This window comes from Pongo abelii, chromosome 6, assembly GCF_028885655.2.
Source record: "Pongo abelii isolate AG06213 chromosome 6, NHGRI_mPonAbe1-v2.0_pri, whole genome shotgun sequence".
NCBI classification, from domain to species: domain Eukaryota; kingdom Metazoa; phylum Chordata; class Mammalia; order Primates; family Hominidae; genus Pongo; species Pongo abelii.
Window position 1 is genome coordinate 3,989,575 of NC_071991.2, and position 27,343 is coordinate 4,016,917.

General features: G+C 44.6%; 1 protein-coding gene across 4 annotated transcripts in view; it reads left to right on the forward strand.

The window, feature by feature from the left end:
- SDK1 (sidekick cell adhesion molecule 1) overlaps window positions 1-27,343 on the forward strand; it is a 974,158-nt gene that overhangs the window by 631,494 nt on the left and 315,321 nt on the right. For all 4 annotated transcript variants that reach the window (XM_024241289.3, XM_054545732.2, XM_054545733.2 and 1 more), the window contains exons 6-7: window positions 25,426-25,537; window positions 26,230-26,420. In XM_024241289.3, coding sequence (XP_024097057.2) covers window positions 25,426-25,537; window positions 26,230-26,420 — 303 coding nt within the window. The remainder of the gene's footprint in view (window positions 1-25,425; window positions 25,538-26,229; window positions 26,421-27,343) is intronic.

Below are 27,343 nucleotides of genomic sequence, written 5' to 3' on the forward strand. Positions count from 1 at the left end.
GAATAATTTTGGGGGAAATCCTTGCTTTTCTGTTCAGGCATGTGGGGTACACCCTAAGCTCCTTAAACTCCCCGCCGTCTTCCTCAGTGAGTTTCGCTCAGCATCCGTAGTTTGATTGGTCTGTGCTATGCTGGTTACCAAAGTGCCTAGTTTTTTCTCTTTCCCCTCCGCACCGACTTATGGGGCATTTTCCTTCTTGTGAGTTTTCCATAGATTGAACAGAGACCGAGTCAAATTTTTCAACAGACAAATCACACTCTTCTGTTAGAAGCTTTGGGAGAGGTTTGGTAGAAGTGCCTGTTGTAATTGACTTGCCATAATTACTTTTGGATTTTCTATAAATTTGCTATACAGCTGTTATTCATGCTAGGCATCACCCTGTTTTAAAATGGCATGAATTGCTGGGTGCCTGAGCTGCTCTTACTGTTGATTGCTTTGGATTGATAGTTTTGCACAGTCCAGATTTGCTGAGTAATCATCGACCTGCCACGTTTTTAATAGGCCCACACTGACCAGCTTGGTTCTTAATATATTTGAACAATCACATAAATGGAATTAGGACTTCATTTTTTATTCACCTGCCTTCTGGTCTATGTGAACAGACTACTTATGTTTCTAGCAGCAGTAGCTCCCCCCTCAATAATGTTTGTGATAATGTGCCCGTAAGTGAGTATCTTAGGAGGGATCTTAGCTGTGCTTTTGTGCACTTCACTCCACACATACAGCCTCTGCCTGGTGCTCTCTCCCTCTCTCTGTCGTCAGCCTTAGATTTATTGTCAGTGTTGATTTTCAACCAAAATATAAATGAGATTGTGTTGACATTTAGGAAAAAAACCTTGCTTCGTAGCAGATTGAGTAGAGAACCAGTTGGTTTAAATAGATAACCTTGGGTCATATCAGAAAATGCCTTGTTCTAGCAGAGTACTCTATTCTTGCACTGTGGGACTGACTTTATTCATTTAAAGGAAGCTGGGGCAGACGGGAAAAGAAATATTTTCTTCTCTGAAGACTTCCTGATTTGTTTGTACCTCTGTTGTGACACCCAAGGATAATTCTGATATAGCGGCTTCTAACAAAATGAAAAGAAATGGGAAAACAGAAGGGGAAATTCCTCTCCAGTTGTGAGTTATCGTTCTTCACTATCAAAGCATCCCTGTGCCTGGCTCGTTCTGTGGCCTTGTTTTCTCTGCTCCTCGTCCAAAACAATGACCCACCCATTCCCAGAGATAGACAGGAGAGAAGAAGCGTGTACACAAAAGAGAGAGACAGAGAGACCCCCACAAGAAGCCAACACCTGCCTCTGTCTCACCTGTGTGTTCAGATAGGGTGTGGCCCATTGTGCTGAGCCTGATTATTTACGCTTCTCAGAATCAGGGCTCTCTACTCAGGACAGTGAATCCCCAAAGAGGCTGAGCCCAGAACCTGCCCTGGGGGCAGCTGGTCCCACCATGCTGGTGGAGGACACAGCCCAGCCAAAGCCACCTGGAGATGAGGGTAGCACAGATCCTCTCTCCATCCTCTGGAGGGAAATGCTCCTGGATCCTATTTTTTTTTTCTTTTTTTTTTTTTGAGACAGGCTGGAGTGCAGCGGCATGATCATAGCTCACTACAGCCTTGACCTCTTGGGCTCAAGTGATCCTCCTGTCTCAGCCTCCCGAGTAGCTGGGACTACAGGCTTGCGCCACCACTCCCAGCTAATTATAAAAAATGTTTGTAGATACAGAGTTTTACCATGTTTCCATGGCTGCTCTGAAACTTCTGGGTTCAAGTAGTCTTCCTGCCTCAGCCTCCCAAAATGCTGGGATTACAGGTGTGAGCCGCCGCACCCAGCTGATCCTGGTGTTCGGACACGGGATGCTGTTCCATTCCTGGAGCTGTTTTGGAATGAACACCATCAAAGGATGTGGTTAGCTTCAGTTGTTTACTGCTCCTCATCATTTTGGAACATTGAGTAGTCTATCACTTGATGTTGGTTAGTATAGAAACACTGCAAGATTTTCTTCCTCAGAGTTCATGCTCCTCAAAAATGAAATAAACAAGACACTGATTATCTAAAAGCATGGCAGAGGAAGTGTTCATTGATATATTTGTATAAACCTTTGCATTTAAGGTGGGAATACGTGAGAAAAAAAGTGCCCTATGACTGATAAAAATATTTCTTCTGTCCTGGGTACTACTGCCTTTCAGCATTTGGTTGTGAATTTCTAACTTGAGAAGGTCTGGTTTTACTTAAGATATGAAAAAATAAAAAGGGGGGTGACCTATTGGTCCATGGAGTGCCCTTTCTGGTTAGAAACTGAAGCCCCAAGAAACCTGTCTCTCAAAAGGTTGGCGCTTGGCTCTGTGTGTTTTTCCCATGGCTAGGGGAAAGTGTGGAAGAGAAAGCTTTCTGTTTGGTGTTGTTCCTGTTAAGAAAGTCTTCAAAATGTAACAAACAGCCCGGGGGGCATTCACCAGCCGCACGGCATCCAGGCAGGCGTCTTTATAACTAGATGGTGAAGTTACCTTCTGCCTGAATAGCCGTAATTTCTAGTCTGTGAGTTGAACAGTGGTATCTGTAGCAAGAGAAAATAACTTCAATTCAGTCGGGTTTTCTAAAGATCTTTCTTGTATTTTAAGGAGGGGGCATAATTGTGAATTTCAAGATACATTTTCTGAACAGAGTGTGACCCCCTTCCTTCTTATTTATCTCTTTTTTTCTTTCTCTCTTGTGTTCAAAGCATTTGTTAAGACAATTTTCTGTTTTCTCCAGGGACTCAGGATTGAATGTCTTTGTTCTTGGTTTATCTATTAAAGACATTTTTCTAGTTACAGATACTGTTTGTGAATCACAGGCTATGCAAATAACATCTGATTATCAGTGGACTGGAGCCCAGCAAACAGTCACAAACATCCCAGAGCTTTCCTGCCTTTCTGAAAATGTGCATGCAAAATTCTTGACCTGAGGAAGTTGTAGGATGAGGTGTAGGATGAAGTTGTAGACATCAACATGAGGTGTTGATGTCCATTTGGAAAGTGTAAAGTTACACTCTTGCAATTTTAGCAAACATCTATTAGGCACTTACTGTTTGCCAGATGCTCTGAAGCATACAGGGGTCGACAAGTATCACGTGCCTTCCAGGAGTTTGCAAGGAGTGGGGCCGTTAAGCACATGTCCAAATGCACAAGGCTGAAAGAGATGGGCTTTTGTCCTACTTTCCCCAGAAGTAGAGCCTGTGAGCTCAAAAAGATGTACATGCAATAGTGCACTGAGTGCTGACCCCAGGAAGTGTGAGTAGAGGAGTGTGCAAAGGACACAGCATGGAAAGGCACTGGTGAGCACTAATCAGTGAGCATTCATCAGTGTGGTGAGCAGCGAGGCTCAGCCCCAAGGCAACCCCAGGGAGACTGTGCAAAGCCCCTTCGGTGTTGCTTACCCACGGAGGGGAGGAAGCCTGGGTATTTACGCATCAACTCCCCTCCTGTATTGGCAAGAACAACTTTGAGAGCATTCTTTTCTGTCTATCTGCCTCACCTTTGTAAGCTGGCTATATCTCTGGCCACAGAATGGCCTTTGGTAGGAACTGATGGGTACTTGCGAAAAGCCCCAGGCCTGTTGGTAAATGGTGAGTGCCAGGGACGATGGGCAGGGCACAGGCAACACCTGCTACAAAGCCATATTAACAGAGTATAGCAGGTGTACCCCACACCTGACACCGTGTACAAAACTTAATGCAAAATGGGTCAAAAACCTAAATGTGAGACCTAGAACTATAAAACTCCTAGAAGAAAACTTTATGACATTAGATTTAGCAATGATATTTATAACACTAAAAGCACAGGCAACAAAAGAAAAAATCAAAATTGAAAACTCTTCTGCATCAAAGGACACTGTCAACAGAGTGAAAAGGCAACCCATGGAATGGGAGGAAATATTTGCAAATCACATATGTAATAAGGGATTAAAATCCAGACTATACAAAGAATTCCTACAACTCAACAACAGAAAAAATAAGCTGATTTAAAAATGGGCAAAGAACTGGAATAGGCATTTCTCCAAAGAAGAGATACAAATGACTGGTAAGCACATGAAAAAATACTCAACATCACTAATCATGAGGGAACTGCAAATTAAAACCACAATGAAAGACCACCTGGCTCCCTTTAGGATGGCTATAATTCAAAACAGAAAACAAAAACAGAAAGTAACAAGTGTTGGCAAGGATGTGGAGAAACTGGAATGCTTATGCACTGCTAGGAGGAATGTATAACGAAGCATCCTTTGGAAAACAGCATGGTGGTTCCTCCAAAAATTAAACGTCAGGTTACCGTATGGTGTAGCAATTCCACTTCTGGATATATACCCAAAAGAGCTGAAAGCAGAGAGTTGAACAGATGTTTGCACACCTGTTTATAGCAGCACTATTCATGCTAATTAGAAGGTGGGAACAACCCAAGTGTTCATGGACACATCAGTGGATAAACTCAATGGAGTCCATCCACACAGTGGAATACGATTCACCCTTGAAAAGGAAGGACATTCTGACATATGCTGCATTGATGAACCTTGGGGACATTATGGTAAGTGAATTAAGGCAGACAGCAGAAGACAAATACTGTATGATTCCACTTCCATGAGGTATCTAGAATCAAGTTCACAGAGACAGAAAGTAGGATGGTGGGTGCCAGGGGCTGGGGAGGAGGAAGTGGGGAGTGAGTGTTTAATGGGGTGCAGAGTTTCAGTTTGGGAAAATAAGAATGTTTTGGGCCGGGCGCGGTGGCTCATGCCTGTAATCCCAGCACTTTGGGAGGCCGAGGCAGGCGGATCATGAGGTCAGGAGATCGAGACCATCCTGGCTAACATGGTGAAACCCCATCTCTACTAAAACTACAAAAAAAAAAAAAAAAAAAGCCGGGTGTGGTGGCAGGTGCCTATAGTCCCAGCTACTTGGGAGGCTGAGGCAGGAGAAACACGTGAACCCGTGAGGTGGAGGTTGCAATGAGCTGAGATCGCGCCACTGCACTCCAGCCTGGGTGACAGAGCAAGACTCCGTCTCAAAAAAAAAAAAAAAAAATTTGGAGATGTGTAGTAGTGATGGCTACATCACAGCTTGAGCGTCCTTAACGCCAGTGAACTGTTCACTTAGAAATGGTTAAGGTGGTATTTTATGTTTTGTGTATGTAACCTCAATGGGGGGAAAAAAAAGTGTACCAAAAGTACAAAGAGGAAAGGCTACTTTAATCAGGGGTACTGGGAAGCCTGCCTGGAGGAGGCGCTGTGTCCTCTGGGCCCTGCTGGATGGGTGGGATTTCAGGAGGCAGCAGTAGGGGCGGGGACGAGATAGGAATGGAGAGAGCTGTTACAGGTGGGGACACTCAGGTCCAAGGAGGGCATAGGAGATGTTTCAGAGAATGCCACATGGTCAGGTGCAGCTAAAGCTCAGGAATGTTGGAACTCGGAGAGGCTGTGAAAGAGAAGCCCTGGCTGCCTGGCCGTGATCATCATGTGCCTGGTCTTGACTGGCATGTCAAGAAAACTGTCCGTGCAGTGGCGTGTGCCTCAAGAGCACAGCAGTTCTCAACAAGACTGCACCGAGATCTGGAGTTGAAACCTCTCAGCTCTCTTACATTTGGCCATGCAGTGGTCTACCCAGGAAGGACAGCCTTGTCCCAAGGACCTCACTCTGTTCACTCAACAGATATTTATGAGGCGCCTATGACGTATCAGGCACTGTTCTAGGCCCTGGGAATATGGGCAGAACAGGGCAGATGAAAATGCCTGTGCTCATGGTCATGCGTTCCAGTGGGGAGAGACAGACATGAACAAAACCAGCACAAGTCATTCTTCAGATGGAGCTGAGAACCACGGGGAAGACCAAAGGCCATGCGGCAGAACCACCCAGCCTGCAGAGGCGGGATCATTGGGGCAGCGTCCTCACCGCTCTTCTTAAACACTGGGCTTAACAGGATGCTTTTGTGGACATTAAAAACAAAATTGCAGGTCCGTTTGGATCCCTCCATTCCAAGGTTTAAACACAATGGTGTTCGCTGGACGGATCTAAGAATCTTAGCCACTCTGCCTAGCAGCCTCTCAATGTTTTGTGTCTCTCGTTTCAACTTTGAAAAGAGCTTTGTGCCAGGGAGCTCCTGCAGTTTGGGTCAAGGAGGACCAAGGCTTCAAAGGCCCCTGCCTGCGCGTCCTGCAGGATCCCATTGTCTGTGTTAATAGCCTCAGATGGGCATCAGTTGCCCCGATGGGCTTGGGCTCCACGCCCAGGCTTGCATGCTTGGCAAAATTACTCAAGAGCATTTCTTTTTTTTTTTTTCTTTGAGACAGAGTCTCGCTCTGTCACCCAGACTGGAGTGCAATGGCATGATCTCGGCTCACTGCAACCTCCGCCTCCTAGGTTCAAGCGATTCTCCTGCCTCAGCCTCCTGAGTAGCTGGGATTACAGGCACCTACCACCATGCCTGGCTGATTTTGTACATATAGTAGAAACGGGATTTCACCATGTTGCCCAGACTGGTCTTGAACTCCTGACCTCAGGCGATCCACCTGCCTTGACCTCCCAAAGTGCTCGGATTACAGGCATAAGCTACCGCACCCGGCCTCCAGGCCATATCTTATCACAGCTAAAAGCGATCTGTTACATGCCTGGTTACATTCTCAGCAACTTTAGAATTCCATTCAGAAGTGGACCTAATCTTGAGACAAATACCCTCTTACCCCTTGGTCCACTGAAAAGACTTATGATCCCAGTCTTTCTATTGGGGATGGTTCTTCTATTCAGTGGGAGATTATGCATTCATGTGTTTGGATAAAAAGCAGATCCTCGGCCAGGCATCGTGGCTCATGCCTGTAATCCCAGCACTTTGGGAGGCCGAGGCGGGTGGATCACAAGGTCAGGAGATCGTGACTAACCTAGCTAACACGGTGAAACCCCATCTCTACTAAAAATACAAAAACAAAATTAGCTGGGCATGGTGGCAGGCACCAGTAGTCCCAGCTCCTTGGGAGGCTGAGGCAAGAGAATGGTGTGAACCTGGGAGGCAGAGCTTGCAGTGAGCCAAGATTGCTCCACTGCACTCCAGCCTGGGGCGACAGAGTGAGACTCCGTCTCAAAAAAAAAAAAAAAAAAAGGAGATCCTCAGCTGTTGTTTCTTGAGTCAGATATTTGGATCACTCTAGCGTCCAATCATGGAGCTCCTAAACACATGCACCTATTTTATGGTTTATCAATTTGTGCTCATCCTGAACTAAATAAACAAATCCATGAGCCAACTTCAGCACTGTCTTTTATCACCTTCATTTTTCTCTGCCCAGTAAAAAGCCGAAGAAGATACATTCTTTGTTACCTTCCATTCATTTCCAAATGTGTAAGTTTTCAAATATGTTATAAATGAGAAGAAAAGAAACTGCCGGATTGTTTGTCAAACTGTCATATTATTTTATTTATCATCTCTCATCAGTAGAAAAGTCCAGAAGCAGTGTGTTCAGATAAAAACGAAGGTGCGTGAAAGAGAGAATTGGAAATGGGATATACGACCATATTTCCTCCCTTTCCCTTTCCCTCCCTGCTGCTGGGCAGGAAATGAGAAGAATCTAGTCAGCGGGGAACACCTGTCTCCAGGGAATTTTTTGGGATTAGATCTTTTGAGGTTGGGTTTGTGAGGGTGCCTGCCCTGTCCCCACACGTCTGATTCCTCTCACTGCACGATCCTAATGCCTTTGGCATTCGTGATTGCCTTCTGGATGATGAACTATAAAGGAGGCAGCTCTTAAAAGAATAGAAAATGTCCTCCATGCACAACAAAATATACACTCAGAAATGTATAAACCAGCTTCCCGCGTCCAGGGGCTGGGCAAGTACAGATTAAGAAGGTGAACGTGTGGAAGGTAAAGGGTGGGAGGAGTTTTCTATTTCGTGAACATGTTTTTTTCTTGTTAGAAAAGAAATCCCAGTGTATTTCAGTTTTCACAACGAAGTGCAGGTTCTGCCACAAGAGACTCGCCTCTCGGTGGGCTGGGGATGACCTGGATCTCCGTGTTGGCTGCACGTCTTTCACTTTGGACATTTTAAGAAAAAAATAATAATGTATCTGGGTTCTTGGAGATACATACGTATATATGTGTATGTATATCTGAGTCTCTTTAAAAATATGTATCGCGTGAGTAGAGTCACAGCCTGAGCTATCCAGATGTCTGCTCCCCTTGGTGGAAAGAGATCCGACACACCTGTTGCTCTGAGATGCTTTTGCAGACAGGAAAGGTCTTAATTCCTTTGCCAGGCCATTTTAACAATGCAGAGAAAGGTGACAGTCTTCACGTAGTTCTAAAGGGAATTAATAAGCAAAAAATTTACCTGATTTTAAATGAAGTGTCATGGAGCTGTCTTCACCCAACCCATGAAAAACCACCAGTGCACCTTGCGATGCGTAGGCAATGTTCAAAGCCAGGAAAGACTCACCAGTTCCTGTGCGTCTCATTGTCAGAAAGCAGGTGGAGAATGGCTGGAGCCACCCTGGCTGCAGAAACTGACCTACAGAACTGAACAGAATAGTGATTCAAGTTGGATATTTAGAATATCTAAACATGCTTTGCGGGACAGTGAAACCCTGCTTGGTGGAGGTCAGGACTTCTGCTTCTATATAGCTCTGCATTCCTTAGCCTCTGTCCTGCAAGGCAAACTCGAAGACTCATCTTAAAACTCTAGCAGAAGTAGCCTTGGTTTTATACATGAAAACGCCTGTTCATTTGGAAAAAAGCAATAGCCTCCTTCCTTCCCGTTTTATGGCATCTTCTTCTTCCTTCCCAGCTCTGGCCATCGTTCTCACTGTCCTCAGTGGACTCCGTGGGCCTCATCTTTAAAGGTCAGTGCTGACCGGGTGTGGTGGCTCACGCCTGTAATCCCAGCACTTTGGGAGGCTGACACACTTTGGGAGACCAGCCTGGGCAACATGGTGAAACCCCGTCTCTACTAAAAATACATAAATTATCCAGGTGTGGTGGCAGGCGCCTGTAATCCCAGCTTACCCCGAAGGCCGAGGCAGGAGAATCGCTTGAACCTGGGAGGTGGAGGTTGCAGTGAGCCAAGATCATGCCACTGCACTCCAGCCTGGGTGACAGAGTGCGACTCTGTCTCAAAAATAATAATAATAAATTAATTAATTAAAAAAATAAAGGTCAGTGCTCCCTGGCTTCTCTGCAGGCCTTCTCCTGTGCTCACTCCTCACGCTCTCATGGAGTGGCCTCTTGATCTCCTTTCAATCACCGCCCATGTACCCCCTGAACCTGCGCACCTGGGTACCCTGCAGGCACTTCTTAGGAAGCTTGGGCAGCTTCTGCAGAACGCCTTCCCTTCTCCTCCCTCCTGACAGGCCAGCACTGCCACTCCCAGCCCCCGTCTCTCTCCTGAGCTTTCTCTCTTATAAGCTGCCCGGCCACCCACCAAGCAGCTCAAGCGAGGAACCTGTAGGGAAGCAAGGGGTCTTAGAAGCCTCTGTCCCTCTCGCCCCTCCCTTTGCCCCCTTCTGTCTGTCATACTCACCCCCGTCTTTCTTCCTCCTCTTAGCAACACCCTTGACCCATTGGAGTTTGCACGCTTTTCCCAAACCATGTGGTAGGCTTTGGCTGTGGCTCCCTGACCGTGCTCCCACCCACTCTAGACAGTGTGCAAGCCTGGCTGTGGCTTTCCTCCTTGACGCCCTTGGCTGCCTCTCCATTCCCTGATGGATCAAGTGCACACTCCTGAGTGTGGTGCTCCGGCCTCCTCCGTGGCCAGCTGTGGCCACACCCATGCCCCCCACTGCCCCTCAACCACCAAGAATTGCTTCCTTTTTCCCAAATGGGCCAAACAGGCTTCCTCCTTTTCTCCTATTCCTGAAATGCCTTTCCTTCCATTGTCTGACTGGGGGATACTTATCCATCTTCCCTGCTCAAACCTTTCCCGATTTCCCCCGGAAGAACTGACCTCAACGCCACACCCACCCTCCACACCCTGCCATCTCCCTTCTCTTTGGCTTTCGTAGCTCCGCCACAACGTGCTTGCTCTGTTCATGTGGTTGCCATCCTCTACCAAACTCGAACCTCTTTGATGATGTGGACATTAGCCAGTTCAACTTTGTATCCCCAGCACCTGCCACCATGCTCCTGAAATAAGAGGCAGTTGTTACTGTTGCAGCCATCCTGTAGCAATCGTGATCTGCTGGTGATAACCAGCCGTGGTATATTTGGACAAGACTTCATTCTTTTTTTTTTTTTTTTTTTTTTGAGATGGAGTCTTGCTCTGTCGCCCAGGCTGGAGTTCAGTGGCATGATCTTGGCTCACTGCAAGCTCCGCTTCCCAGGTTCACGCCATTCTCCTGCCTCAGCCTCCCGTAGCTGGGACTACAGGCGCCCGCCACCATGCCCAGCTAATTTTTTGTATCTTTAGTAGAGACGGGGTTTCACCGTGTTAGCCAGAATGGTCTGGTTCCCCTGACCTCATGATCCGCCCACCTCAGCCTCTCAAAGTGCTGGGATTACAGGCGTGAGCCACTGCACCCGGCCAAGACTTCAATCTTCTCTCAGCAAGTGCTTATAGTCAGGCTGTTGTCGTCTAAGCACTTTGCTGGGTACAGAGATAAATAAGACGTGCGTCCCTCCTTATTTCACACAGCCCACCAGCAGGTAATGACTCTGCAGAGACGGGGCAGTGTCAGAGGAACAGGGGTCCCCGAGGCAGCAGCTTGAGAGGGATCCCTTCATCTTCTCTCCAGATAACCAGTTGGCAAAATTCTAAAGCATTTTTCTGTTATCTCATCTGGACAACACGATCAAAAAATACTACGATAGGATGTTGGAAAAAGATTTAAAAGAAGCCAAAGAACGTATTGCTCAACATTGAGCTTTTAAAATAGGGTCTTTTTCCGTGTGTGTGTGTGTGTGTGTTTTAAAAAATGTTTTCTCTTGTTTCTACAAGTTTTAGACCAATTATTTTTGGAGCAGGAAGTTACTGAGTTTTCAGATGGTCCTGTAGACCCCTTGCCTGCTGGTTTTTTGCTGGAATCCTGTTTCTACAAAAAGAAAACCCCTATAGATGTAGACACACTAAAAAGGAAAACCCTGGAGATTGATTTTAATCTTAGAATTTGTGGCACTTGTACTACGGTTTTTCTCGTAACAAAGCCGCTTCTCGTTGGAAATGTCTATTCATGTGGTTCGTGTTGCCCGTGTCCTCTTGGAGGTTATGCCTGACTCTCATGGCTCAGGGAAAATATGACTCAGCATCTTTTGGTTGAGGGCGGCTTTGACCTCATTGTTTTCTGGTGTGGCACAGGGAGCAGCCTGGCCCCATGCGGAGAACGGCCCATGGCCTGTCCCTGTTCGAGCTGGCTGCTGCAAAAGTTTCAAGAGGCGTATTCGCCAGGAGCACTCGGCTGTGAATCCAGACACGGAAGGCAGTGGTTTTAATAGAGTAAACCAAAACGTAGGATTTGCTGTCTCCGATGTTCTGGAAAATCCCACTCCTTTAGGGCATAGACTTTTCCTGAAAATAGAAGGCTGTGTTTTTTAATGAGGTGCTGAGATCTTTGTAACAAAAGTGGGGGAGCAACAGTGCTCAGAGCCCTAAGTGCAGGATGTTCCCTCTGAGCTGTGGCCGGACTTCCCGCCTTCCCACCTTCCCACCAGGCTCAAGGTTTAGCCACTACCTTGGCCTCCGCCTGCCCTTCTCCTCCCCCTCCCCTCATCCTCCCCTCCCCCTCCCTCTACTCCTCCCCCTCCCCCTACTCCGCCCCCTCCCCCTACTCTGCCCCTCCCCCCTCCCTGCCCCTCCCCCCTCCCTTCTCCCTCTTCCCTCTTCCGTTCTTCCCCTTCCCTCCTCCCTCCCTTCCTTCCCTCCCTCCTCTTTCTTCCTTCCATTCCCTCCTCCTCCTCCCTCCTCCTCCCCTCTCCCCTTCTCCCCTCCCCCCTTCTCCCCTCCCCTCCCCCTTCCTTTCTTCTCCCCCCTCCTCCCCTCCCTTCCCCCTTCCTCCCCTTCTCCCCCCACTTCCTCCTCCCCCGTCCTCCCCACTTATGTCTCGGGTCTTGCATATTCTGTTCTCTCTGCCTGGAAAGCTGTGTGCCCAGCTGCCTACAGGGCTGCTTCCTTTCCTCTCCTCCTTCAGGGCAGAGTCCATTCCCCCCCGGCCCCCCCCCCCCCCCCCACCTCCTGGTTGTGTTCGTAGCGCGGAGGCTACATGACCTGCTGTTGCTCATTCCACCGCTCCCCAACCCAGAGCACGGTGCGGGGCTGCCATGGAACAGGGTGTTTTCCATTCATCCGACTTTATCTGCAGTAATTCCACAGCTTAGCAGTTTGGGTTAACTTTGAACCTTATTTTTTTTCTGTTTCAGAGACTTGATATTCTTTAAATATACTTTTTAATTAAATGCGACCTAGACAGCTTCTCCCTCCTCAGCCTTTTCTGTGAGTAAAGAGGTTCATGTGGGGGAAATTGACTAGGATTAGGCTTCGTTTCCCTCTGCTACGTGTTCTTTATTCCTGTAACTACAAAGAGGCGTCATCTGAAGTGTTTGCCTTTCTGCTCTGAAGCTACCTGGTGCCCGTTGGTTGCTGACTTCTGCAGAAATCCTCTTTTGATTCAGTGTCTTCACCTCCAGCCACCTAAAACCAGCCTGGGAAACGTTCAGTTGAGAACACTACTGTAAAGTCTCAATTAAGGAAATGCTTGAGGGAAGGAGTGTTCTAGTTAATTTAATTTTTGCTTAACAGAACACAACCAGTGTTTTTGTTAGGAGGAGGCAGCATTATGTAAAAGAAAGATTATCAACTTTGGCTGAAGACATTCCATTATTTAAAGCTTTTCTCTATCACTTGAAACCATGTGACTTAGGGCCTCAATTTTGTCATCTGTAAAAGAGGGATAACAATCGTTATCTTTCTGGGTTGTCATTATATTAAATGGGCAACATGTGTAAATCATTTACCAAGATGTTTTGTGGCTACATGGCAGCTTGGCAAAATAGAATTCCTTTCTCTACTTTTGTTTTCGTTCTTGGAACTGAGGCCTTATTCATTGGTATATGGCATTTTAAAAATGTTTTGTTAATGTAGGATGTTGAAGCAGAAGGTAATAGTAGCAGTGGCTCTTTATTTTAGAATATTTATGATAAATTAATCATTGAGTATTTGATGAATGTTTATTATATCTCAGATATTATGCAAATAACAGAAATAAAAAGGTTGTTTCATTCTTTTAAAAATGCTTAGATATTCTTTGCATCTTCTAAAAATTGAACTTGGAAAACCTTTTGGTAGACAAGCCATCATGGCAGGTAAAAAATGGCAAAGTCCATCCGTTGACCTTCTCTTGCTTACAAAAGGAGCAAAAAATCCACTCAAAAGCAGTAAAAGAGGAAGAGACTTAGGTCCACAATAACAAAAAGAAAGGGAGAGGAGCCAGTACCAATGAAGGATGAGAACAAACACCCGGAAAGCGGATCTCAGAGGGAGGCATAACAACCACTTGGGGAGAGGGCCTCAGCCTGAGGACACTTGGGGCAGACTTGGTCATGGAGGGGCTGGTTATGACAGAGAGCTAAAAACAGGGGAAGCCATTGGTAGTTTGTATAAAGAACAGTCTATGTTGTAATCCCAGCTACTCAGGAGGCTGAGACAGGAGAATCAGTTGAGCTTGGGAGGTGGAGGTTGTAGTGAGCTGAGATTGTTGTGCCACTGCACTCCAGCCTGGCTGACAAAGTGAGACTCTGTCTCAAAAACAAACAACAAAAACAGACTACTTGTTACCCCTCAAACTGTAAGCAGAATACTTAAGCTAGAATAAAAAGGTAGATGAACAGACAAACAGAAAGCTATAGATAATGAACGGCCCCAGAGAAAAGACATCCACACTCTGGGATTTAGGGTCCCTTCAGAATAATAGTGAGTGTTTCACTTTATTAAAGTGAAGTCATCAGTTGACATCTCCTGGTTCATTCATATGTATAAAAGGACACAGGGATCATTTGAAGAAAGCCCTTCCTATAAAAGATATACCAAATTAACAAAGAGGGAGAAAAAAGATCCCAGAGGAACACAAAACAGAACTTCAGAAAGTATTTATACTCTCCGAGACATTTAGAAATGTATTTCACCCATGAAACAAGAACAGGATGCAATGAAAAATGAACAGAGGACAAAAAGTCTTGGGAGTTACAATATGGTTACTGAAATAAACATCCAAAAGACCAGTTAGAAGATAAAGTTGAGGGCCGGGCTTGGTGGCTCACGCCTGGAATCCCAGCACTTCAGGAGGCCGTGGGAGGATCACGAACGAGGTCAGGAGATCGAGACCATCCTGGCTAACGTGGTGAAACCCCATCTCTACTAAAAATACAAAAAAATAAGCCAGGTGTGATGGCGGGCGCCTGTAGTCCCAGCTGCTCAGGAGGCTGAGGCAGGAGAATGGCGTGAACCTGGGAAGCAGAGCTTGCAGTGAACCGAGATCATGCCACTGCACTCCAGCCTGGGCGACAGAGCAAGACTCTGTCTCAAAAAAAAAAAAAAAAAAAAGATAAAGTTGAGGTGCTTGTTCCAAAATTAAAAAAAGGAAAATATTGGAAAAAAGTAAGAAGCATGTTGAATCAATTCAGAGTCCTAAAATCCAACCAATAAGAGCCCTAGAAAGAAAAAACACAGAAAGCAGAGGGGAGAAAATTATGAAGGAACTAATGCTGTCAGGTGTGCATGTCTAGAGTGAAAGGACCTTTTAGTTACCTAGCACAATGTATAAACCCCCCTACACTTAGACGCATTTTATTTTATTTATTTTTTTGAGACAGAGTCTTGCTCTGTTGCCCAGGCTGGAGTGCAGTGGTATGATCATAGTTCGCTGCACCCTCCTGGGCTCAAGCGATCCTCCCACCTCAGCCTCCCAAGTAGATGGGAACACAGGCACAGACCACTAAACCTGGCTAATAAAAAAATTATTTTTGTAGACATGGGGTTTCACTATGTTGCCCAGGCTGGTCTCAAACTCCTGAATTGAAGTGAGCCTCCCACCTCAGCCTCCTGAGTAGCTGCGACTACATGCGTGTGTGCCACTACACCTCTTAATTTTTTTTTTTTCCTTGGATAGAGACACGGTTTTGCCATATTGCCTAGGCTCATCTCAAACTCTTGGGCTCAAGAGAGCCACTCACCTTGGCCTCCCAAAGTGCTGGGATTACAGATGTAAGCCACTAAGCCTGGCCAAAAATCATTTTTTACCTCATTCAAGAACTTTGAAAACTTACTTTTTAAGTTATTTAAGGATACTCTAGCTAAATGAGGACATATGCCAAGAAGAAGGAGACAGTGAGGTCCAGGGAACGGCAGGTGTTACCCAAGAATGCAGCGGAGGAGAGTCTCAGAGTGACGAGTCCACACCAAACAGGAAAGGGAGAGAGTCTCACAGTGACAAGTCCACACCAAACAGGAAAGGGAATGTCTCTGTGTTTAAAGGGAGCTGGGTAGATTGCCTTCATGTGGGTAAAAGAGAACAGTACAAAAGGGTCTACACAGAATGCAGCAGTTTTTGCCACTCTCACACCAAAGGCATGCTATTCTCTATTTAACCCTTTGTGTTAATATTTAACTCCCTGTCTTAACAATATGTGTCTATTGCTAGTTCTTGATTTACCAATTTTAGACGTTACCTGTTGACCTTCTGCTGTGATGAATGAGCTTTTTACCTCATGCCTCTTCACGTATCCTTCTCAAAATACAGTCCAAACAGTATGTGTAGGCCTTTTGTTGTTTACCATTGTAACTCTACGATATATACATGAGCATGCACACACACTCACATGCTTATTTCCTGTGCTACTGGAAACAGTAGCTTTTCCCTCCCTGTTGTGTAATGGGAAGCCACCCTCACCCCCAATTCTCTTCTGCTCTTCCACCTCACTCCGTCTTCTGCAGTTTCATATTGTCCAGGTTAAAAACATTTACATTCTGTTTCCTAGGCACAATTACTTCGGTATTTTAGACTGTGGATTAATTCTAAAGTTGAAATAAATATACAGTGTTTATATTATATTTACTATGTAAAGATTATCTACTGCACAGCTAGACAGTATACAGTATAGAGAGATTATATTTCTTTCTTTTGTTATTTATTTTTAATTTTCTCATTTTTTTCCTATCTTATTTTTTAATTGAAAACTTGAAAATGTTACAAATATTTTAAATGCTACAAAGTATAATACCTCTACAGAGTGAAAATGTTGATAAGTCTCAATGGAAGATTTTATCTTTGTCATTTTTTAAAAATCATGTTTTTCTGACTCTCTACTTTCTTTTTTTTTTTTTGAGTGAACTCTCTTTTTTTTCCTTTTTTATTTATTTATTTATTTATTATTATTATTATACTTTAGGTATATCTCCCAATGCTATCCCTGCCCTCTCCCTGCTCCCCACAACAGTCCCCAGAGTGTGATGTTCCCCTTCCTGTGTCCATGTGTTCTCACTGTTCACTTCCCACCTATGAGTGAGAATATGCGATGTTTGGTTTTTTGTTCTTGCGATAGTTTACTGAGAATGATGATTTCCAATTTCATCCATGTCCCTACAAAGGACATGAACTCATCATTTTTTATGGCTGCATAGTATTCCATGGTGTATATGTGCCACATTTTCTTAATCCAGTGTATCATTGTTGGACATTTGGGTTGGTTCCAAGTCTTTGCTATTGTGAATAATGCCACAGTGAACATACATGTGCATGTGTCTTTATAGCAGCATGATTTACAGTCCTTTGGGTATATACCCAGTAATGGGATGGCTGGGTCAAATGGTAGTTCTAGTTCTAGATCCCTGAGGAATTGCCACACCGACTTCCACAATGGTTGAACTAGTTTACAGTCCCACCAACAGTGTAAAAGTGTTCCTATTTCTCCACATCCTCTCCAGCACCTGTTGTTTCCTGATTTTTTAATGATTGCCATTCTAACTGGTGTGAGATGGTATCTCATTGTGGTTTTGATTTGCATTTCTCTGATGGCCAGTGATGGTGAGCATTTTTTCATGTGTTTTTTGGCTGCATAAATGTCTTCTTTTGAGAAGTGTCTGTTCATGTCCTTTGCCCACTTTTTGATGGGGTTGTTTGTTTTTTTCTTATAAATTTGTTGGAGTTCATTGTAGATTCTGGATATTAGCCCATTGTCAGATGAGTAGGTTGTGAAAATTTTCTCCCATTTTGTAGGTTGCCTGTTCACTCTCATGGTAGTTTCTTTTGCTGTGCAGAAGCTCTTGAGTTTAATTAGATCCCATTTGTCAATTTTGGCTTTTGTTGCCATTGCTTTTGGTGTTTTAGACATGAAGTCCTTGCCCATGCCTATGTCCTGAATGGTAATGCCTACGTTTTCTTTTAGGGTTTTTATGGTTTTAGGTCTAACGTTTAAGTCTTTAATCCATCTTGAATTGATTTTTGTATAAGGTGTAAGGAAGGGATCCAGTTTCAGCTTTCTACATATGGCTAGCCAGTTTTCCCAGCACCATTTATTAAATAGGGAATCCTTTCCCCATTGCTTGTTTTTCTCAGGTTGTCAAAGATCAGATAGTTGTAGATATGCGGCATTATTTCTGAGGGCTCTGTTCTGTTCCATTGATCTATATGTCTGTTTTGGTACCAGTACCATGCTGTTTTGGTTACTGTAGCCTTGTAGTATAGTTTGAAGTCAGGTAGCGTGATGCCTCCAGCTTTGTTCTTTTGGCTTAGGATTGACTTGGCGATGCGGGCTCTTTTTTGGTTCCATATGAACTTTAAAGCAGTTTTTTCCAATTCTGTGAAGAAAGTCATTGGTAGCTTGATGAGGATGGCATTGAATCTGTAAATTACCTTGGGCGGTATGGCCATTTTCACGATATTGATTCTTCCTACCCATGAGCATGGAATGTTCTTCCATTTGTTTGTATCCTCTTTTATTTCCTTGAGCAGTGGTTTGTAGTTCTCCTTGAAGAGGTCCTTCACATCCCTTGTAAGTTGGATTCCTAGGTATTTTATTCTCTTTGAAGCAATTGTGAATGGGAGTTCACTCATGATTTGGCTCTCTGTTTGTCTGTTGTTGGTGTATAAGAATGCTTGTGATTTTTGTACATTGATTTTGTATCCTGAGACTTTGCTGAAGTTGCTTATCAGCTTAAGGAGATTTTGGGCTGAGACAGTGGGGTTTTCTAGATATACCATCATGTCATCTGCAAACAGGGACAATTTGACTTCCTCTTTTCCTAATTGAATACCCATTATTTCCTTCTCCTGCCTAATTGCCCTGGCCAGAACTTCCAACACTATGTTGAATAGGAGTGGTGAGAGAGGGCATCCCTGTCTTGTGCCAGTTTTCAAAGGGAATGCTTCCAGTTTTTGCCCATTCAGTATGATATTGGCTGTGGGTTTGTCATAGATAGCTCTTATTATTTTGAGATACGTCCCATCAATACCTAACTTATTGAGAGTTTTTAGCATGAAGGGTTGTTGAATTTTGTCAAAGGCCTTTTCTGCATCTATTGAGATTATCGTGTGGTTTTTGTCTTTGGTTCTGTTTATATGCTGGATTACATTTATTGATTTGCGTATATTGAACCAGCCTTGCATCCCAGGGATGAAGCCCACTTGATCATGGTGGATAAGCTTTTTGATGTGCTGCTGGATTCTGTTTGCCAGTATTTTATTGAGGATTTTTGCATCAATGTTCATCAAGGATATTGGTCTAAAATTCTCTTTTTTGCTTGTGTCTCTGCCAGGCTTTGGTATCAGGATGATGCTGGCCTCATAAAATGAGTTAGGGAGGATTCCCTCTTTTTCTATTGATTGGAATAGTTTCAGAAGGAATGGTACCAGTTCCTCCTTGTACCTCTGGTAGAATTTGGCTGTGAATCCATCTGGTCCTGGACTCTTTTTGGTTGGTAAGCTATTGATTATTGCCACAATTTCAGCTCCTGTTATTGGTCTATTCAGAGATTCAACTTCTTCCTGGTTTAGTCTTGGGAGAGTGTATGTGTCAAGGAATTTATCCATTTCTTCTAGATTTTCTAGTTTATTTGCATAGAGGTGTTTGTAATATTCTCTGATGGTACTTTGTATTTCTGTGGGATCAGTGGTGATATCCCCTTTATCATTTTTTATTGCATCTATTTGATTCTTCTCTCTTTTTTTCTTTATTAGTCTTGCTAGCGGTCTATCAATTTTGTTGATCCTTTCAAAACACCAGCTCCTGGATTCATTAATTTTTTGAAGGGTTTTTTGTGTCTGTATTTCCTTCAGTTCTGCTCTGATTTTAGTTATTTCTTGCCTTCTGCTAGCTTTTGAATGTGTTTGCTCTTGCTTTTCTAGTTCTTTTAATTGTGATGTTAGGGTGTCAATTTTGGATCTTTCCTGCTTTCTCTTGTGGGCATTTAGTGCTATAAATTTCCCTCTACACACTGCTTTGAATGCATCCCAGAGATTCTGGTATGCTGTGTCTTGGTTCTTGTTGGTTTCAAAGAACATCTTTATTTCTGCCTTCATTTCGTTATGTACCCAGTAGTCATTCAGGAGCAGGTTGTTCAGTTTCCATGTAGTTGAGCGGTTTTGAGTGAGATTCTTAATCCTGAGTTCTATTTTGATTGCACTGTGATCTGAGAGATAGTTTGTTATAATTTCTATTCTTTTACATTTGCTGAGGAGAGCTTTACTTCCAAGTATGTGGTCAATTTTGGAATAGGTGTGGTGTGGTGCTGAAAAAAATGTATATTCTGTTGATTTGGGGTGGAGAGTTCTGTAGATGTCTATTAGGTCTGCTTGGTGCAGAGCTAAGTTCAATTCCTGGGTATCCTTGTTGACTTTCTGTCTCGTTGATCTGTCTAATGTTGACAGTGGGGTGTTAAAGTCTCCCATTATTAATGTGTGGGAGTCTAAGTCTCTGTGTAGGTCACTCAGGACTTGCTTTATGAATGTGGGTGCTCCTGTATTGGGTGCATATATATTTAGGATAGTTAGCTCTTCTTGTTGAATTGATCCCTTTACTATTATGTAATGGCCTTCTTTGTCTCTTTTGATCTTAGTTAGTTTAAAGTCTGTTTTATCAGAGACTAGGATTGCAACCCCTACCTTTTTTTGCTTTTCATTTGCTTGGTAGATTTTCCTCCATCCTTTTATTTTGAGCCTATGTGTGTCTCTGCACGTGAGATGGATTTCCTGAATACAGCACACTGATGGGTCTTGACTGTTTATCCAATTTGCCAGTCTGTGTCTTTTAATTGGAGCATTTAGTCCATTTACATTTAAAGTTAATATTGTTATGTGTGAATTTGATCCTGTCATTATGATGTTAGCTGGTTATTTTGCTCGTTAGTTGATGCAGTCTCTTCCTAGTCTCGAAGGTCTTTACATTTTGGCATGATTTTGCAGTGGCTGGTACCGGTTGTGCCTTCCCATGTTTAGTGCTTCCTTCAGGAGCTCTTTTAGGGCAGGCCTGGTGGTGACAAAATCTCTCAGCATTTGCTTGTCTGTAAAATATTTTATTTCTCCTTCACTTATGAAACTTAGTTTGGCTGGATATAAAATTCTGGGTTGAAAATTCTTTTCTTTAAGAATGTTGAATATTGGCTCCCACTCTCTTCTGGCTTTTAGAGTTTCTGCCGAGAGATCTGTTGTTAGTCTGATGGGCTTCCCTTTGAGGGTAACCCGACCTTTCTCTCTGGCTGCCCTTAACATTTTCTCCTTCATTTCAACTGGTGAATCTGACAATTATGTGTCTTGGAGTTGCTCTTCTCGAGGAGTATCTTTGTGGCGTTCTCTGTATTTCCTGAATCTGAATGTTGGCCTGCCTTGCTAGATTGGGGAAGTTCTCCTGGATAATATCCTGCAGAGTGTTTTCCAACTTGGTTCCATTCTCCCCGTCACTTTCAGGTACACCAATCAGACCTAGATTTGGTCTTGTCCCATAGTCCCATATTTCTTGGAGGCTTTGCTCGTTTCTTTTTTATTCTTTTTTCTCTAAACGTCCCTTCTCACTTCATTTCATTCATTTCATCTTCTATCGCTGATACACTTTCTTCCATTTGATCGCATCGGCTTCTGAGGCTTCTGCATTCTTCACGTAGTTCTCGAGCCTTGATTTTCAGCTCCATCAGCTCCTTTAAGCATTTCTCTGTATTGGTTATTCTAGTTATACATTCTTCTAAATTTTTTTCAAAGTTTTCAACTTCTTTGCCTTTGGTTTGAATATCCTCCCGTAGCTCGGAGTAATTTGATCGTCTGAAGCCTTCTTCTCTCAGCCCGTCAAAGTCATTCTCCATTCAGCTTTGTTCCGTTGCTGGTGAGTAACTGCGTTCCTTTGGAGGAGGAGAGGCGCTCTGCTTTTTAGAGTTTCCAGTTTTTCTGCTCTGTTTTTTCCCCATCTTTGTGGTGGAGCCTACAGAGGCAGGCAGGCCTCCTTGAGCTGTGGTGGGCTCCACCCAGTTCGAGCTTCCTGGCTGCTTTGTTTACCTAAGCAAGCCTGGGCAATGGCGGGCGCCCCTCCCCCAGCCTCACTGCCACCTTGCAGTTTGATCTCAGACTGCTGTGCTAGCAATCAGCGAGACTCCCTGGGCATAGGACCCTCTGAGCCAGGTGCGGGATATAATCTCCTGGTGCGCCATTTTTTAAGCCTGTCAGAAAAGCGCAGTATTCAGGTGGGAGTCACCCGATTTTCCAGGTGCTGTCTGTCACCCCTTTCTTTGACCAGGAAAGGGAACTCCCTGACCCCTTGCGCTTCCCGAGTGAGGCAATGCCCCAAACTTCTTTGGCTCGCGCACGGGGCACGCACCCACTGACCTGCGCCCACTGTCTGGCACTCCCTAGTGAGATGAACCCGGTACCTCAGATGGAAATGCAGAAATCACCTGTCTTCTGCGTTGCTCATGCTGGGAGCTGTAGACCGGAGCTGTTCCTATTCGGCCATCTTGACACTCTACTTTCTTCTACAGATTTTTTTCCCCTGGGATTTCTAATTGCCTTTCCTTTTAAAAAGAAGTATTTGCGTGTGTGTGTGTGTGTGTTTTTTTTGTAAACATGGGGTTTCACTATGTATATCTTTTGAAAATACATACGTATATATCTATATATGTATCTCTTTATGTCTGTTGCTTAAAAATATCTATCTATATATCTTTTTAAAAATACACATATATATTTATATATATTTAAATTACACAGGTAAATAACAGAAGAAGTGAAAATCCTGTTTGAGAGTATCATGAAGTGGTGTGAGCTAATAGCTCATCTGTTGTAGCAGAAAGTCAATAGATAATGTCTAAAATTGGCCAAAAACAAGACATAGCAATAGATGCCTGTAATTTAAAGACATGGAGCTTAAAACTAAGATAAAACACTAACAGATTTAGGGGAGATTGCCTTCGGGAGAGGGGGGTATGGTTTTGTTTCATTTTAAGCCTCTCTGTAATGTTCTTTTTAATTTATGTGCACATATGAATTTGATTGAAATTTAAAACAATTTTTTTAAAGGAAAAAAATATACCAGGAATATGTACTATAATGGGCACTATCCTTGCTATTGGAATATCTGGATTCTGGTCACTTACGTAATATTCTACTGAAATGTTTTTGCGCAGGCTCAACAGAAAATGCATAGCTTTGCCATCAGAAGACCTATATAACCTTGACCTTGCTGTGGTGGTTTCCATAAGTCAAATTCACCTTGCAGGTGACCTTGTGTGTGTATTACCATTGCTTTTTTTTTTTTTTGAGACAGAGTCTTGCTCTGTCACCCAGGCTGGACTGCAGTGATGCCATCTCAGCTCACTGCAACCTCCACCTCCCGGGTTCCAGCGATTCTCCTGCCTCAGTCTCCCGAGTAGCTGAGACTACAAGCGTGTGCCACCATGCTCAGCTAATTTGTTTTTTTGTATTTTTAGTAGAGACGGGGTTTCACCGTGTTAGCCAGGATGGTCTTGATCTGTTGACCTCGTGATCTGCCCGTCTCGGCCTCCCAAAGTGCTGGGATGACAGGCGTGAGCCACCGCGCCCGGCCACCATTGCTCTTTTAAGGCTGGAATAACAGGTGTGAGCCACCATGCCCGGCCACCACTGCTCTTTTAAGGCTGTAGGTGAATCAACACAAAGGACGGCTTCCTCCTCCCGTGGTGGAGCTGAACCCCGTGATGGACGGGTGTGTGCAGTGCCTGCAGCACTTCGCCCTGCGGGGCTGCGAACTCAGCCTTGAGGCTCCTCTGTCCACAGCACAGCCCCTTGGAGTCTGCCAGGAGCTGAGCCCCCACCAGTCTGGGGAGGAGGGACTCAGTGGCCCAAGGACCGTTTTCCTCAGGCGTCCTCCCCAGTCCTGAGCTCAGGCTTCCTCATCTGCCACCGGGGCTGAGCAGTGATTAATGCCAAATTAGCACCCTGCTCAGTGACCTTTCAGCATTAGCCACTGCCTCCCTTCACTTCTCATAACTATTTGCAAATATTAGCTTCTCCGGCTGTTTCTCCTCATCAGCCACTTTCACAGATGACAGGCAGGCCGTTAGTCTGATTGGCATTCCATTCCTGTCCTTTGCCCCATCATGAGTGCGTCTGGACTCTGCCATCTTCTCAGAAATCTGATAACCAGCCCAAGAATCTCTGCAATTTTACAAAGGGAAGGCGTCAGCAGGCAGGTGTCCGGAGAAGCTTCGAGAGTCTGCTGCAGAGTTGGAGAGTCTAGAGACGGGGAAGGCTGCCTCAGCCCCCCAGGGACCCAGGGCTGAGTGAGAGTCACTCTCACATTATGCAATCAACACATAGGTTTTAAAACATTAATTACTTGGCTCTGTCTGCATCAGGCTTCTGTTTTTCTTTTAGAATTCACATGCACGTTTAATACAAAAATCACATACTGCTTAGGCAGTGCAAGCCAGAGCACAGAGCTGTGGGAAATCAGAATTGATGAGAAGCCAGTCCTCTCCTTCCCGTTGTTCTCTCTCAGTGGCCCTCACCCCACCGTCAGCCCGGCAGGCTAGAACCTTTCAGTTGCCAGAATCCTCCGCTGCCGCTCACAATGGTGGCGAGCCCCTTCAGCGTGAAGCCCAGGTGAAGCATTTTGCATTTGCAGTCATTTCCATTTATTTTTATTTCCAGCCTCTTACATCTCCGCCCTTTATTGAAATCCCTGTTCTAGAAATGTTGGATTGGCCTTCATTTTCTCTAAATAAACAGTAGTAAAGTGTACTGCCGGTAGTTTAATTTTGATGTTAAATGTATTTTAGAAAAAAGCGGCAAAAAATATGTCCTATTTTTTTTCTCCCTTGTCACCAGAAGTATGAGCTAAATTATTTATAGTTTGATACTCAAAAAACATAGATTCAGGATATTTACTTCTCAGAAAGGAAAAAAGGATTGAAACTGCAGTAACAGAACTGAACACTTTGTTAATTGAATATATTGGCTCCAAGGAAGCACATTTGGACGGAGTAAGAATGCCCACTGCTTTCCAGTGACACCCATGCCTAACATAGTGGCTGATACATGAAATATCTGTGGAATTGAACAGATTTGGAAATAGCAGGTAGACGAGGTAACTCAGTAAGCAAAGTCTTAAATCAATAAAAGAAAAGTGAAGCCAGCAAGCATTTTGGAAAATGCCAAACAGTTTAAATAAAGCCTCTCAGCCACACAACACACAGAGCAGTAGCATAAGGTCCAGTAACCATGCCCTGTAGGACAGGCTGTGGATTGTGCCTAAGGACATTGGCTGTGCTTGGACCCCAGCTCATGTGGTCTGAGAAAGGCCAGGGATAGTGACCCCACCCCAGGGCTTCTCGTGGGGGTTCAGGTAGGGGCCATGAGATTTGGGTCTCCTATTAGCGTGGCTCTGACAGTAGTCTTCATTTGTCATGCTCCGATCATCCCATCTTCTCTCTGCCATTTCACTTTCTGTGGTTTCCATTACCCTCCGTCAACCGTGATCTGAAAATAGGAGAGTACAGCACAGTAAGATATTTTGAGAGATAGAGAGGGACCACATTCGCATAACTTTCATTACATTATGTTATCATTGTTCTGTTTCATTATTAGTTGTAGTCAGTCTCTTAGTGTGCCTAATTTACACATTTATGACAGGTGTGTATGCAGAGGGAGAAACTTTGAACAGATGCCCTTCCACTCACGATGGGGTTATGTTCCAATAAACCCACCGGAAGTTGAAAATATCGGAAGTCAAAAACGTGCTTTTGTAGCCCCGTTGTAAGTCGAGGACTGGACTGAATGTGTATGACTTTTGCACCATCATAAAGTTGAAAAATCCTGTGTGGAGCCGTCATACATCAGGGACAATTTGTGTCTGTAGGCATAGGTGCTCTCTTTGGTTTTAGGTATCCCCACGGGTCTTGGAACGTATCCCCTCAGATAATGGCGGGAGGTGCTCCTGTACTTAGAGTTTCATGGACATTTCTCTTTTCTCTGCCACAGGAGATGTTGGCACACCTGAAACCATGGCCCCCACCATTGTGGTTCCCCCGGGCAACAGAAGTGTGGTGGCTGGATCCAGTGAGACCACCTTGGAATGCATAGCCAATGCTAGGTACGAGGCGCATCTTCTGTGAGACTCCTAGTAAATATTCCACGACCTGTGATGAGCCGACGATAGAAGGATACACGAGCATGAGGTTCAGCCTTCTAGCGACAGTGGTCTTGTTTGGCCAGGTGGGCCGTGAATGAGATATGGGTAGATAAGGAAATGGACACACTGATGTCTTCCAGAGTCCCCCACTGCAACAGGGCGGTGCTTTCAGTGCAGCTCTGGGTGGTAGTGGGGGGCTCCTCTGAGATCCTCTCTAGGGAAGAGGGAGGAGTTGAGGCAGAGGAAAAAGTCCATTGCTCTTCTCCTCTGTAGTCAGCCAAGGTGTTCTCTGCCTACTTAGCGGTTGCTCCAGAATCAAGCTTGGATGATCCCACCTTCCATGTCGTCGTGTCCCCTCAGAGTATTTATTTTAAACATTCATTTCCTGAGCAAACGGGATCATTAGCACTTATGGTCCATTGCTGCGGCAATTAGCTATCCTTGCTCAATAGCCCTTGAGCAGAATGCACCGTCGATGCGTGCTGGGAGGGAATAGAGTTATATCTAGATTGATTTTTCAGTGTCCGTTGTTCAACCTGCCATGCACCCTGGTAGCATTAGCTTCATCAAGCCTGTGCCGAGTGCCTGAGATGATGACCATTGCCACCTCCATGAGTCACAATAATCGTCATGAACGCCTTTCATTCCCACAGGCCTGTGGAGGACCTGAGTGTGACCTGGAAGAGGAATGGAGTGAGAATCACCAGTGGCCTCCACAGCTTTGGAAGACGCCTCACCATCAGCAACCCGACGTCCGCGGACACCGGACCCTACGTCTGCGAGGCGGCGCTGCGGGGGAGCGCTTTTGAACCGGCCAGGGCGAAGGCCTTTCTTTTCATCATAGGTAATGCCCGAGCCTCTGAGTGGTGTTGTCAGCATCTCAGATAGCATCCGACACTGACTCTTCTTCAGAAACAAAATAGCATATTTCAGTGGCTTTATTTGTAACTCGGCAAATGAAGGTGAGGTTGAGTTTATCTTCCAAATCCTTCCTAGACTTGTTTCCCAAGAATGTAAGTCCGTTAAATCCAAAGTGTTGTTGTTCTGAATCCTTCCAAGAAACATCCTTCTGAATACTCCAGTAACGAAGCTTGGGAAATAAAGCAGTAAAACCCCTGTCGTATGGATCCCTCTCCTGTTCTAGCTTTTAGGCCACTAAGCTTTTCTGTAACTCTTACTTGGCTATCATGACCAGTGTTCAGAAATTGTTCATATTATTGCTGTCCGGGCGTGGTGGCTTATGCCTGTAATCCAAGCACTTTGGGAGGCCGAGGTGGGCGGATCACTTGAGGCCAGGAGTTCGAGACCAGCCTGGCCAACATGGTGAAACCCCGCCCGTCTCTACTAAAAATACAAACATTAGCTGGGCACTGTGGCGGGCTCCTATAATCCCAGCCACTCGGGAGGCTGAGGCACGAGAATCACTTGAACCCAGGAGGCGGAGGTTGCAGTGAGCCAAGATCCCATCATTGCACCCCAATCTGGGCCACAGGAGCAAAACTCCAACTCAAAAAAAAAAGAAATTATTAATTTAGAAATTATTCTATTAATTATTAATTTAGCTGTTATTTTTTGACCTAGCAGAAAATGTAAAACTATCAGTTGTTACCTTCTGTTAAACTTAAAAAAAAAAAAAAGAACGGAGATGCTTCCTCAAACTGGGCAACATATTATTCCTGAACCAAGGAGAAAGAGAACATAAAATTAAGTGCATTGGAGTTGCCCAGCTCTAAATGCTGGAAAATGTTAGTGTTTAGGGAGTGTGCA